This window comes from Pongo pygmaeus, chromosome 4, assembly GCF_028885625.2.
Source record: "Pongo pygmaeus isolate AG05252 chromosome 4, NHGRI_mPonPyg2-v2.0_pri, whole genome shotgun sequence".
NCBI lineage: Eukaryota > Metazoa > Chordata > Mammalia > Primates > Hominidae > Pongo > Pongo pygmaeus.
Window position 1 is genome coordinate 85,332,500 of NC_072377.2, and position 13,497 is coordinate 85,345,996.

Below are 13,497 nucleotides of genomic sequence, written 5' to 3' on the forward strand. Positions count from 1 at the left end.
GAAAAAAAAAAAAAGATAGGTATGGTAATTTAAACTGTATAAACTAATTATCTGTCAAATATAAATATGATGTATCAGCTTGCACAGTCTTGCTTACATTTTTAATATCCAGAGTAAGTTCAATTTGGCCACAAGGCTACCACGATGTCACTTCCAGGTAAAGCGGCAGCAAAGACCTTAAAAATTAAGTGTTTCAATTCATAATACATAATAAAATCTTAATTTCTTTAAAACTTAAATGTTTCATATGTTTTAGAGGCACTAAGGGATAAGATAATTTTAGACATTATTGAACATGTAATATGTTATAAGATAGTGTATTTTCCATTGAAAATGAAAATATTAGTTGAGAAATTTGTTAATTGAAACTCCCCAAAGATGTCAAATTTCACAAAAATTTACTTCTTGCTTATTTTTAAATATTTTGGACCAGTTTAATTAAAAAGTATTTTCCCTACTAGCTTAGAATATCTAAACTACAAAAATTAAAACCCTAAACTGAATTACTGTTTACCCTTCTAAATCTGTTTTAACTGATTCAGTTCATTGACTCCCTCAACAGAGTTCTTATGCTCTTATTCTTGACAGCACCACTATAGTAAAATAAGTCAGTGTCTATCTTCTTATACTTTACTCAAGAAAAAATATGCACAAACTTTTTTTCTAGAAATATTTAATGACATGATAAATTATTCCTTCTTTAGATTTCTAATTAACTTCCATTATCAGTACAAAAAAATTAAAGGGCTACACAGGAATTGCAGTTCAACTTTAAAAAGTCCTAAATTTCTTTAACAATCTAAATTAAATAAATCAACTCTAGTTCCCTACCCATCTCCCTTTACTAATATTCTAGTCTTTCAATATGAGTGAGGTAAGCAACTGCTGCCCTTTGCACCAGACAGGGGCTAAAAACCCATAAGAACTATACATATGTTTGAATTACTATATACAATTATCACTTCATAAACTTCCTAAAATAAGCGGAAAATTTTATCTTCTGAGATAATTTATTTGTTTCAATTTAGTCTTGCTATTACTTTAACACTTCAAAAATTAAGAAAAAAGAAGGGAAAAACATTTTAACTTAGTAGTTTGAATGAAAAGCAAACCAGGCAAAGCACTGAAAGCCAGCCTCGTAATTTCACTGGGATAGTACTCACTATAGAGGCAGAGCTTGGTTTTCCCCTGAATGACGGGAGAGCTTTCAGAGGCAGAAGCAGAAATATTAGAAGAAAATCTAACTTTTCCCACTGGTGGAAATTGTTAAGGTTGACTACTGTTTAATAGAATTTAAATGGGGGAAAAACGGTTGAGAACAGATTCAAAGAGTATCTGGGAAACAGATCCAAACAGGTTGGTCCCTGAGGAAAGGCATGAATCATTTTATTCTGGAAATGAGCATCTCTCAGATAAGAAAGAGAAATTCATCCAACTAGATGCACAATTTTGACCCAGGAAAATCTAGGAGCTGGCTAAGAGTAACTGAAGGAAACTAGTATTAAAAAGCAGGAAAGTTCCCTAAGTAACACCTCCTATTAAAACCTCACAGGCACTGAGGAAACTAAACCCAAACATTCAATAACACAAAAGCCTAGTTTCTCTCAAAGGTAGAATTAGTCTGAAAGACCCAGCAAGTGAAAAGCTGATGAAAACTAAGCAGTAAAAGGCAGCTGAATAGCTGGGAGAACCTCTGAGATCAGCTAGGAAAGTGCTCTCCCATTCATTGTGACCTCCCACAGAGACCATTTAGAAAGTAAGAGGGCTCCAAGGACACCACAAGTTCTACCAGACCTAGCAGTGGTGCCAGGTCAATCCTATCTTGGTCTGAACTCAAAGATGTCTGAATGCTCATCCAGACAAGATAGAAATTAAGCAAGAATATATTCTAAATCATTCTTACAATGACTTGGGAACTTAAAATGCCCCACCCACTTGACTCTCCCCATAACTTCCTAAATAAATAAATAAATAAGAATGTCAATGTGGAGACCAAAACAGGTAGCTTCCATTTATACTCCAAATATAAAATTTTGTTGAGATTCCCAATCCTCTTTAGCCTTCTCAGTGTTATTTCTACCTCTTGTATTTCTCTGTAGTGAATGAAGTTAGAATCCTACACATAAAGAAAGGCACAGGCCTGTGAGAGGAAAAATTGACAACAGAAAGAAAAGATCAGTGGTTATATTCCTGGTCTGGAAAAGATAAGGCTATATAGGTAGGTGGCCTATGATGAAATAGGTTCCACAGAATTAACTTATAGCAAGCTCCCAATGTTGTTTCACAAGGATATTCCAGGCTGGAGCAAAAAGTAAAAAGCCAGCCTTGTGTATTACGGCTATGATAAGATTTGTGATAAGATTTGCATATGGAAAATATCCCCGTAGTTTCTAATATACACACTGAATTAAGGTGTACTATTGTAAAGAAGATAGAAGTCATTTTGTGATATCTGAAGACTTTCTATTTCCTTTATGTATTTGGGCTTTTGTCCATAATAAAAACTATAATATGACCTCATTTCTAAGATATTTTCCTTTATTTTCCCTTCTCATATCTATCTTAGGGATGGCAAAAATAGGATAATGATGAGAATGAGGGATGAGCTAAGGTGATAAACAGGACAAGATAATAATCAAAGGAAAGCAAGAAGTAATACTGAAAGAATCACATAAGAGTGGTACAATGTTCCCGCAGAATTCGGGGCATCTCATTCAGAAATAGTATGCCTGAAGAATGTACATTCTTTCATTTATCCAGCCATTCTTTCATCAAATATTTATTGAGTGCCAATTAAGTACAAACCACTAGGCTATCAAATTGAACATGATGTATTTTTACAGTCTTTAAATATGCTTACCTCCCTAAGGTATGAGAATTTTTACACTGCTCTTAACTGGTAATTCAATACATGCTTGCTAAAACATAGCTACAATGAAGAAAGGGCTAATATGTTGAGAGATTTCCCTACCTATTAATCTAAGCTTCCAAAACTTCTGGAAGAAGCCATGGATCATTTAAGTCCATTTAATTTTTTTTCCTAAATTTGAATCCAGTTGTCCCCCTTATACAATACTTGACTACTTTCTAAAATGAAATTGTGCCCTATAAAAATCATTCAGCCATTGACATAGTTTGAGTCTGAAGTCTTGCTTCAACAACCACAAACAGCTTTTGAATATTTTAGGTACTCAAGATATTATGTTCACACCAAACAAATTAGTTGCCTTGGGATGCAGAGTTCAAGCTGGAAGCATTCTGAAACAGTGAACAGCTTTGGGAAATGGACTGGGTTACAGAACATAACAGTTATGCTATCCAAGTCAGTCTACCTAGTGCGATAAGTATTTACCTCTCACTGAGTTGTATTTTCCCTTGTTTTCATGCTAGTCTCGTCCTTCCTATCACCCCTTAAATGTGAGCCTTTTTCACACCTTTCTATCCCCAGGCCTCAATTCTTATTTTACCTTTACCACTTCATTAATTTAACCCACTCTTATCCCTTAATCCACTTTCTCTATGTTCTTCCTTCCTAATTTCAGACTTCTGCTAAGCATATCACAAGTCTCATATCATCAGCCACATTAATTACAAATTGTTTTTAATTTTTCTCTCTTCCTCAATACTTACAACTAGACAGTCTCTTTTCTTCTTCATTCTCATTCATTATTTTCCATTTTGTCAGTCACCATTTTAATTCAGGGGCTGAATTTTCCACGTATATCAACACTATTAGAATAGCCTCCTAACTGTGTTGGCCTTTAGTCCTTGCCTTTCTTCAGTCCTCATCATGCCCTCAGATTCATCATCCTAAAATATAATTTGCTATTTTTTGAATATGCTAAAAAATGACTATGGCAGACGGAGCAAAAGTTTCATCCAGTGTAGTTGGAAAAGTACTAATGAAAATTTGGAAAACCTAAATTTTCATGGTTAAACCACACTCAGTCTTTAAACAATGACATGTCCGTAACTTCTCCAGGTACCAAATTTCTTATCTATTCAAATGACTAAAACAAGCAGTTTTCAAACTTTTTAAAAGTTTTTGAACTGTAATGGATTGAGATGTTGTAAATGAATAAAAGATTTTTTAATGAAAATTATTACTCAAGAGTTAACCAAGAACCCTTGAGAATTCTAGAATGGGGGTGGGGGTTTGAGTCAGATGCAGAAATAGCTATTGTAATGCTTTTGGAAATGATGAAGACGTTACCTAAGGCATCTGAAGTGGGATTACAGAGGAAAAGACAGCGTTCAGGCAATGATTTGGAAGTTTTGATAACTAGTTGGAGGTAAAGAAGAATAAAGAGGATAAAAAGAAGAGTCATTTGTGTCATGGGCAACTGATTATATGGAGATTCAATTTAATTAGAAAGAGAAAATAGAAGGAATTTGGATAGAGGAGAACTGAAATGCTTTGGTTAAAAGAGAAGGAGGCCAAGAACCTCTATGATTGGGTGTTCTCTCATTCCTAGGCACCATCTATGGCCCTTCTACAATACTCCAGGAATTCAGGGACTTCAGCGTGAAACCACTTTTCAGTGGGATAATTTCACAATCTCCTTGCAGTTTTAATATTCTACCATCTGTTAGCTAAGCACTGACATTGTGTTTGATTTTTCTACTCTAAACATCTCAGCTTAGTGTTCCTTAAATATACCTTATATTTTTCCAACTTCATCCAGTTTCTCTGATATACCTTCCTCAGCACTTGTCTTATCCAAATCCTAGTCATCATTCAAAAGCCAGTGCACATTTGCAGCATTTAAACCTATATAGTATAGGGTTATTATCTGTATTACACTCATAGCAGTTAACTCTTGATGTACACAGCTCATATACCTTTCCAAACAGATTATGAACCCCTAAAGGGAGAAATTTTTATAAATCTTTGCACCTCCCATAGCTTCAATCCAAATAATTTGTACATAAATAGGTATTCAACAAAAGTTAATAAACAAATGATAGAAGTGACAGTGCATCCCTGATGAAACCCCACCTCCAAGCCAAAGACAGTTTAAAGCCTGAAAGCCAAGCTAAAGGTCAAACCCACGACTAGATTGAGAATCTGTCTTCCCATTTGGCACATTTTTCTCTGCTTGATCCTCAGCATTCAACTATTTTACATACACCTACCCTCCCCTAATTGGTTTTTTACACTGTTGTGCCCACCTTTGAGTGGTGTCTTTGTTTTAACCTTTTTTGCGTACTCACAAACCAATCAGAATGCATTCCCCTATTCTGAGACCATAAAAGCCCTGGGCTCAGCCACACTGGGAGAGAAACCACCCGATTCCGGGTATTCAACCACCCTTGCATACTCTCTCCACTGAGAACTGTTTCATTGCTCAACAAAATTCTTCTCCACCCTTCTCACCCTTCAATTGTTAGTGTATCGTCATTCTTCTTGGATGCGGGACAAGCACTCAGGAACCACCAAATGCAGGAATAAGCTATAACACAGTCGGGCTGGGGCATGCCTAGCCCAGCCACGGACTGAGCTGGTGTGTAGGTGGGCCGAGTGGCTGGACTGCTTCCTGCGGCAGGCAGCATGGCTGAGCAAGACTGGGGGGGAGATGGCATCACCAGCCAGAGGTCCCCAGCTTGCAAAATGACTGAGAAAAATCCCGTGTCAGAATGATCCTAAATTATGTCTACCAAAATCACTTCCCTCAAGGATAATCCTCCCCTACAGCATAGTTACATTTGTTACTAGTTGTGCCCTTGTCTTCTTTAAAAAGATATTAACAAATATATACATTTTTAAGGTAAGTTTGACTTGGTAAGAAAACCTTTAAATCCACCTTGAAAATATCTGTACCTTCTTTTACAAGAGATTCTGAGACTTTCCTTCTAGAGAGTTTAAAGCACCTGATCTTTGGGAACTGATAAGAACTATCTACTGTGGCTGGCTGCAAATAATTCCTTGTATTATAAGAGTAGTCATTTGTGATTTTAAACCCAAGAGACAATGGAAAGCATATGACGTATATGTAGAATAAAAGAAATTAACACTAAAAATAAATGCAACAAAATCTATAGACATTTCATGAAGTCTGAAAATAGATAACCTAGGCCGGGCGTGGTGGCTCACACCTGTAATCCCAGCACTTTGGGAGGCTGAGGCGGGCAGATCACCTGAGGTTAGTAGTTTCAGACCAGCCTGGTCAACATGGAGAAACTCCATCTCTACTACAAATACAAAAATTAGCCGGGCATGGTGGCACAGGCCTGTAATCCCAGCTACTTGGGAGGCTGAGGCAGGAGAATCGGTTGAACCCGGGAGGCGGAGGTTGTGGTGAGCCAAGATCACAGCATTGCACTCCAGCCTGGGCAACAAGAGCGAAACTCCGTCTCAAAAACAAACAAACAAACAAAAACAGATAACCTATTCTTGTTAGCACAAAATAGAGGGTCACATCATTATAGCTCTATCCCTTATTTCTGGCTAAGTAACTATTACTTATCTCATAGTATATATTCCATCAAAGACACAGTACTTGAAATTGTGAGGCTTTTATTTATTTAAAAAAGATATAAACCTCTAATCTCAGTTGTCAACCCCCATTAAAAACAAGAAAACACAATAATTCAAATGTATACTTTGGGTAAGTGAAAGATGAGTTTTGCTAACGGTTTTTTGTTTCTTTCCTTCATATCAAAGGGAAAAGAATAAAAGTAAGAGATATATTCACTTTTCCAAGTTGCCAAAATACAATCATTTTAAATGAAGCTGGATAAAAAGTAAAAAGTAAACAAGTGGCTATAAAAATATGATTCTACAAATCTAAGGTATTTAGATACATTTTTACTTAAAAAAAACTTTAACTTATTTCCTATGATTTCTACATCTCCCATAGTTAAGTTATAAATTTTATGAATTTTACATCTCCAATTGTAAGTTAAAAATGCATGCTATTTTTGAAAGAATATCATGTTTTTTAAATTTTTTGATACTATTGGCAGCAATCACAGGCAGTGTAACATCAGCATGAAAATAGTAAGGAATAAAGATCTTTCCATTATCATCTTTTCACATTTACCAGAGACTAGATTATAATTTAAAAATATTTCAGTGAGAGAAGGGGGCTTATGATGTTTAAAATACATACTTTGAAAAAATATATATTATTTTTACAATAAAATGAACTTTAAATAAAGTCATCCTGTTTTGTTTCTCTCTTTTCCACATTTCTTCATTTATTTCTTTATGGATTTCAGAAATCTGTATCTATATAAAATTCTAGTCTTATAAGATAAATACATTCTGGAGATCCATTGTACAACATAGGGCATATGATTAACAATACTGTATTGTGTACTTAAAAATTTCTTAAGAGGGTATATCTTATGTTAAGTACTCTTACCACAAAAGGGAAAAAATAAAGCAAAAAGGGGAGAAGAACTTTTGGAGGTGACAGATAAGTTTACGGCATTGGTTGTGATGATGGTTTCATGGGTGCATACTAATCTCCAAACACATCAAGTTTACATATTACATATATACAGCTTTTTGTATGTCAATCATACCTCAGTAACATGGTTAAAAATAAATTTTAGAATGGCTGAAAATTACAACTATTCAGTTTATGGATGTCTCTCAATATGTGCACATACAAAAAACAACAGATATCTTTCATAAGAAATGCTAAATGCCTGTGCACGTAACATGGTAAATTTAAATTTTATTTCATTAAGTTTTTTAGTTTCCAATCTCAGAAGAGTGATTAGAACTCATTGAAAGGTGAAATTTAATCTGTTTTAAAGTAACTTTCCTGAATGTGAAATAATTAACAATTGCAGATATTTGGAAAATACAGTAATATATACAGACAAAAATAAAAATCATGCATTATCCCAATATCAAAAGATAGTCATTTTAACATTTTGGCCTATTTTAAATTAACAGAATTATTCATTATTTACCTCATTATGCCTCCAGTATTTCTTTTAAAAAGTAGCTTATTTGTCAATATTCATTCAATCTTATAGATAAGAAGTAACTATAAAATAATGACTAATTTTAAACATTTATACATGCAAGTGAACATTTTTAACGCTAAAAACACAGCTACTGAAGAAAGGATTTTTTAGAATACTTTCTTGAGTACTTTATTTTAAATTATTAAAGTATTTTAAAATTCAGTAGGTAAACATATTAATTACCATTATAGAAGTAATTCTGTAATAAACTCAAATGCAGAATATAACATTCTAGAATTTTACCAAAATCTTATTGTTTCCGTGTTTTCCATTTTCTTCCCCAAGTCTTTCAAGCTATTATATTTACATGTTAGAAATAAATTTGTTAATCATTTTCAGAAATTATCTACTATTAAGAATTTAGGAAATCCTATTCAGGAAAATTACCATAAAAGAAATTAATGTATTTTTAAAAATCAAATTGTAATATAAAATCATATAGGTCAAACTCTATCTTTTCACCAACCTCCAATTAAAAAACAAATCAGAGATGTATTACCATTAAAAGAAACTGGTTTTAAGATGTAATAAAAATAGCATCCAAGAATAAATCAAATCTCTTAAAACTAATATTTAAATTAAACATCTGACACAATGTGCTAATATTCATAATGAATTATAAAATTCAAATACTGATTTTTTTCTAAACTATATTTTCCAAGGACCAAATTACACGGTAAGGGGTTGTTCCTCCTTTAAAATCTACTCGAATTTTACTCCTACCTCTGGCTAATGCTCATTTCCAAAACCTATTTAAGTGTATTTCTAAAGCTAATAAGTGTGAATACTTTGAAATTTTCAAAGTGTCTTATGAATGCAAGATGATGATGATGATGATGAAAGTGACGATGGCAACAACGATGATCATTTATCTAATGCTTTTAGAAAGAGCTGCTAAATTAGTTCACTTTTCCCCTTAAGATCTCCATGTTGAACAGTAGGGTACATCTTTCTTTTTTTTTTCAGGCAAAAAGACATTTTTATTTGCAGAAATAGGCCCTTTAGAGGGAGGCAATTATTTATAGCTGATAGGAAAAACTGGTATACCTGAATTCGTTTGGTAAATTTCATTTAAAATAGGAAGGTTATTCTTGTTATTCTAGTGAAAGAAAAAAAATATGGTACTGAATTATGTCACAGATTTATATTAAAGAAACAAAGTTTTATACATTAAACCACTCTTACAGGGATATATACTGATTTAACCAAAGAAAATGAATTTGAGATTTAATAAAAATCTTTTAAAGATACTAGCGTGCAGCTTGAAATCAACTATAGAGTACCATGAATATCTATTTAAAATACCCAATTGAAATGACCACATTAAGATTGCTTCCTTTCACCTCTATATTTAAGTTTAAATTTACTTTTTTTCTTTTATAAACAGTGGTGTTTTTTGGCTTTTGTTCCATATTGAACAGAGGATGAAATCAGTATTTCAAAACCTCTTGTATGTCATCAGGATAAATAATGTACTATTTCTAGGAGGGAATTATTGGTTGGCCACTTTTTTTTTTTTTTTTTTTTTACAGAATGTAATTTTGGAAAAGTATTTATATGATTAATTTCTTAAAATGTAGGCTATCAAATATTGTATCTCCTTTAAGAATAGAACACTGGCACTCTCTAATGCCATCTAGTTGTCAAAATTAGTGGAGACAACATCTCCCGTGACTGACAGGCCAAATCAAGGCATGCATCTCTTAGTACAAGGAATAGATGAGATGGGGTACCCCACTCTATCCAATTCCTCATATTCTTCATGGGTGGATCTCTGCTTTATTTCTTCTGTCAACCAAGGGTAAAAAAGGCAAATGAGGTTGTTCGGATAAATCCCATGTCCTGGGCCCTGCCTCATCTACTTTTTCTCTACTTTTTATTTGCAGTAGCGTCCCTTTCACTCAGATTGTTCCCCAAGAGCTATTGTTCAGTGCGTATCAAGCTTTATGAGTACAATCAATGTCAGATGAGGTAATCACAAGCACTCTCACTTGAATAAGGTTAGTACACATTTAAAGAATTGCACAGTCCCTGCCAGGTAGCCAAGATTTTCACTTCCCGTAAGTCTGCATGCTCTTCCTCATGCTATTTTGGAGGGTATAATTCTTCTGGCCATTTCTAACTCTTCAGTCTAAGGCTGAATTATTTCCCTTGGAAGAACAAGGTCTTTTTTTCCCTTTTGAGCGCTGGTTCTGGTTTTTAAGGCATTTTACACAGAATGATGCCAGCCTCTACAAACTTGACAAGTATCCCTATGGTTAAGTTTTAGGTACTTAATATCAGTTATTTCCTCAGGCTCCAGCCCCAATTCACTTCCTCCCAACCAAGGAAACTGGATTTCCTCCATCTTAAACTCAATCGGTCCCTCTTTTATGGTTAGTTCTGCAAACATGTTTCCCTAGCCCCTTCATAATACCATCTTCTCATTCTTATCTTCACTGTTTTTTTTTTCTTTTCACAGTTCTACTTTCTGATACTATCAGCTCTCTAAAATCAGATTTGCAGTCCTTCTAAAAAAAATGCTCAAGCCAAGGACACTCCACTGCCGTTCCTTAAGAATTAAAAAAAATTACATTTTCATTTTTGCACAGAATCTTCTACTCTCGTCTGGTATTTCCTTTAATCCACAATAAATTTTATTTGGGGAAGTGAATTCAGTAGGGAAGATATTTAGCCTTATGATATATAACCAAAAGTTACAAAAGGAGAAGAACAGAGTATTTCTATATTTAATCAAAAATCTTATGTGCAAGGGAGAAATTTATCATTTACAGAAATCTTATAATGAATGTTTTTGTAGAATAAATTACTATATATTTAATTTTCATAAAATCTGAAATTTCACAAATCAGACATGCCTTAAAGATAAGAAATTTCTTTAATAGCTTAGAATTAGGCCTACGCTTTATCCTAAGCTTTAACAAGACTCAAATGCCCCTTTCTATTTCACATTTAAAGTTATGAGCCTACTTTTCAAGAAAAAAGAGACCAACCAATTTCTTAAGTACCAAAACAAAAGAATAGATGAGCCAGTGTATTTTTTAAGAGCAGTGGTTAAAAAGAAACCTGACAGTATAACTTTGTAAAATTATATGTTAACTTACGTAATCATGGAAGGCTTTTGCTTCACTTGAGTGTTCACATGTTTCACGTCTCTCTGGAGCTGCACAGTAGAGATCCCAAAATACACTAAAAAAGTAATCATGGTAACATTAAGAAAATCATACAACACCAATATGAGAAATCACAATTCCAAAAGTAGAAGACATGTTTTTCTTTATACAAAATGTTTTGTCTTCAGAACAGACATCTATTTGAAAGACTTAAATGCAAGCAAGGCTCTTCATGCAATAACAGTGTTACCATCTAGCCATCTTTCAGAAATGCTAAATAAGACTTTTATAAAGAAAAAATTTTATAGCAATAATTAAAAAATTGTCATTCTTATAACTGGCTGTTTACATGATATAAAACACTTGATTGGAGTAGCTGTAATACTTTTCACAATTTTCCCATGAAGAAAAGAAACAGTAAATAATATCCTAATTTAATAATTAAGGAATAAAGTGGTCCATTGATTTTTTTAAAGATAATTTTGTTGTCCAACTCATAGGCCAATACCCTGACCATTAAATTATATTGTTTAAACAAATGTATTTTCTTAATAATGGTATTTTTCCCTGCAATTACCAAAATAGTTTAGTAACTTTGAAAATACATCGTAACACTTCTTTTTTTCTCCTATTCAAGAACAGTGGGAAGTGAAGCAGACTGGGGGCGGGGGGGAAATTATGCTCCTTACAAAACATACAGCTCTGGTCATCCTTCTATCTACTAAATTAACAATGAGCACATGCAAGGATTCAAAAATCAGGAAAGCAAATGTTTTAAAGTTTTGGCTATAAATAAAGGCAATTATAATTATCAATAGAATTATTTTTTTATTCCACATTTCCCACTCTATAAAAGCGGAAGGTAGATTAAGACAAGTAGTTAAGAGCACAGGCACTGGAGCAGGACATATCTGAGACAGGGCCAGACCTGCTGATTACCAGCTGTGACAGCCCTTGAGCAAGCTGCTTAAACTGGTCAGAAACACAATTTCCTCATCTATAAAATGGGGTTGTTGAGAAGATAAAATTTATACCATATATGCACAGTGTCTGACATATAACAAGAATGTTATCAATAATATCATCAACACTATAATTAGTTTGCATGAAAGCTTAAAATGCATATATATTTTTAAGGCAGGTCACTGTGGTAAGGGCACACACGATGAAGATACAACAAAACTTGGTAAACTGAAGCCAGACGTTTTGTTTCAACCTTCAAAGATTCATTTAGTCTTGATCTCTCTCTTCTCAGCTAGGAGAAAACATTCTGTAAGCCTTACAATGCAAAGTTAAGTTCATAATTAATTCGGTAAAGTAAGATTACCTTCAGCGGGGAAAAACGTGAAAAACTGCGTATCGACATTATTTCCTTTTCAATTTCTATAATAAGCAGTAAATACAGAGAAAACAATAAAAACAAAAATAATTTAAGTAAATTTCAATATTTTTAGGAGAGTGAAAGTAGTGAAAGTTATAACTGAAACCCTTGCAGCCTTACTGGGAATAATAAGACCCGTAGATAAACAAGGATACAGCTAAGTTTTTCACCTGGATCAAGTGTGTTATTCATTACACTGTATTGCAATAATGTTCTTAAAGAACTTCAAAGATCTTAAAACCGAAGTTTTGTAATGTAGTCTTTAAACTGTATTTAATCGAAGAATATTATATGCAGCATTATATGACAAACAATATAATATCTCTTCTTCTTTCCTAATTTCCCTAATTTCCACTCAAGTAACAGAAGACCTCTCTTGAAAAGTATTCCAATTGCATTACTTTTATAATTCCATTGTAGTACTTTTAAAAGATTACCTCACACAATGGACTGGGGGAAAATAATGTATTGATTTACTGTTGGAGTATGCCCTAAGAGTTATTAAATAAACATCAGAAATAATTATTTCTAAATATATAGTTAAATTAAATATCTATCTTATAAAAGTAACATTGTTCTACTTCTATTTCTATGTTTGCCTTTATGGATTTAGTGGAAGGTCAAATATTTATAAGACCAAGCTTAGAGATTATAAAACAAGTGATTAAAAGAGGATAATTTTATACGTGGTGTTTCTGAGAATCCTGTATTGCTTATACATGATCTTGTTTAACACAGGCAAAGAAATAGAGCCTTTAAAAACATGTCTCATGGCAAGCCTTGTGCTAGGTAGGTCCCATATTTTAGTGTCTAGGACAAGTGTGTATTATTTTCCATACATTTACAATGTCTATTCTATCATTCTAAAGATCAGTAAATCTTCAATTTTAAAAAAGCCCTACTCATCAGGAGAGTTTCATAATTAAGTCTATAATAATCTAGGATATGTTATGAAATTTAAATGATAAAATTAATTAAAAATTAAATACAAATTTAGTTTTAGTGCTATGATATTCAAGT

General features: G+C 33.2%; 1 protein-coding gene across 24 annotated transcripts in view; it reads right to left on the bottom strand.

The window, feature by feature from the left end:
• SSBP2 (single stranded DNA binding protein 2) overlaps positions 1-13,497 on the bottom strand; it is a 336,920-nt gene that overhangs the window by 194,465 nt on the left and 128,958 nt on the right. For 22 of the 24 annotated variants that reach the window (XM_063665469.1, XM_063665470.1, XM_063665468.1 and 19 more), the window contains one exon: positions 11,088-11,172. Coding sequence is in view for 13 of the 24 variants with exons in the window: in XM_054489473.2 (XP_054345448.1) it covers positions 11,088-11,172 (85 nt within the window). In the remaining 11 variants the exon portion in view is untranslated. Of the gene's footprint in view, positions 1-97; positions 172-11,087; positions 11,173-13,497 lie in introns of those variants that run through there. The other 2 variants (XM_054489483.2, XM_054489480.2) reach the window with 1 other exon arrangement.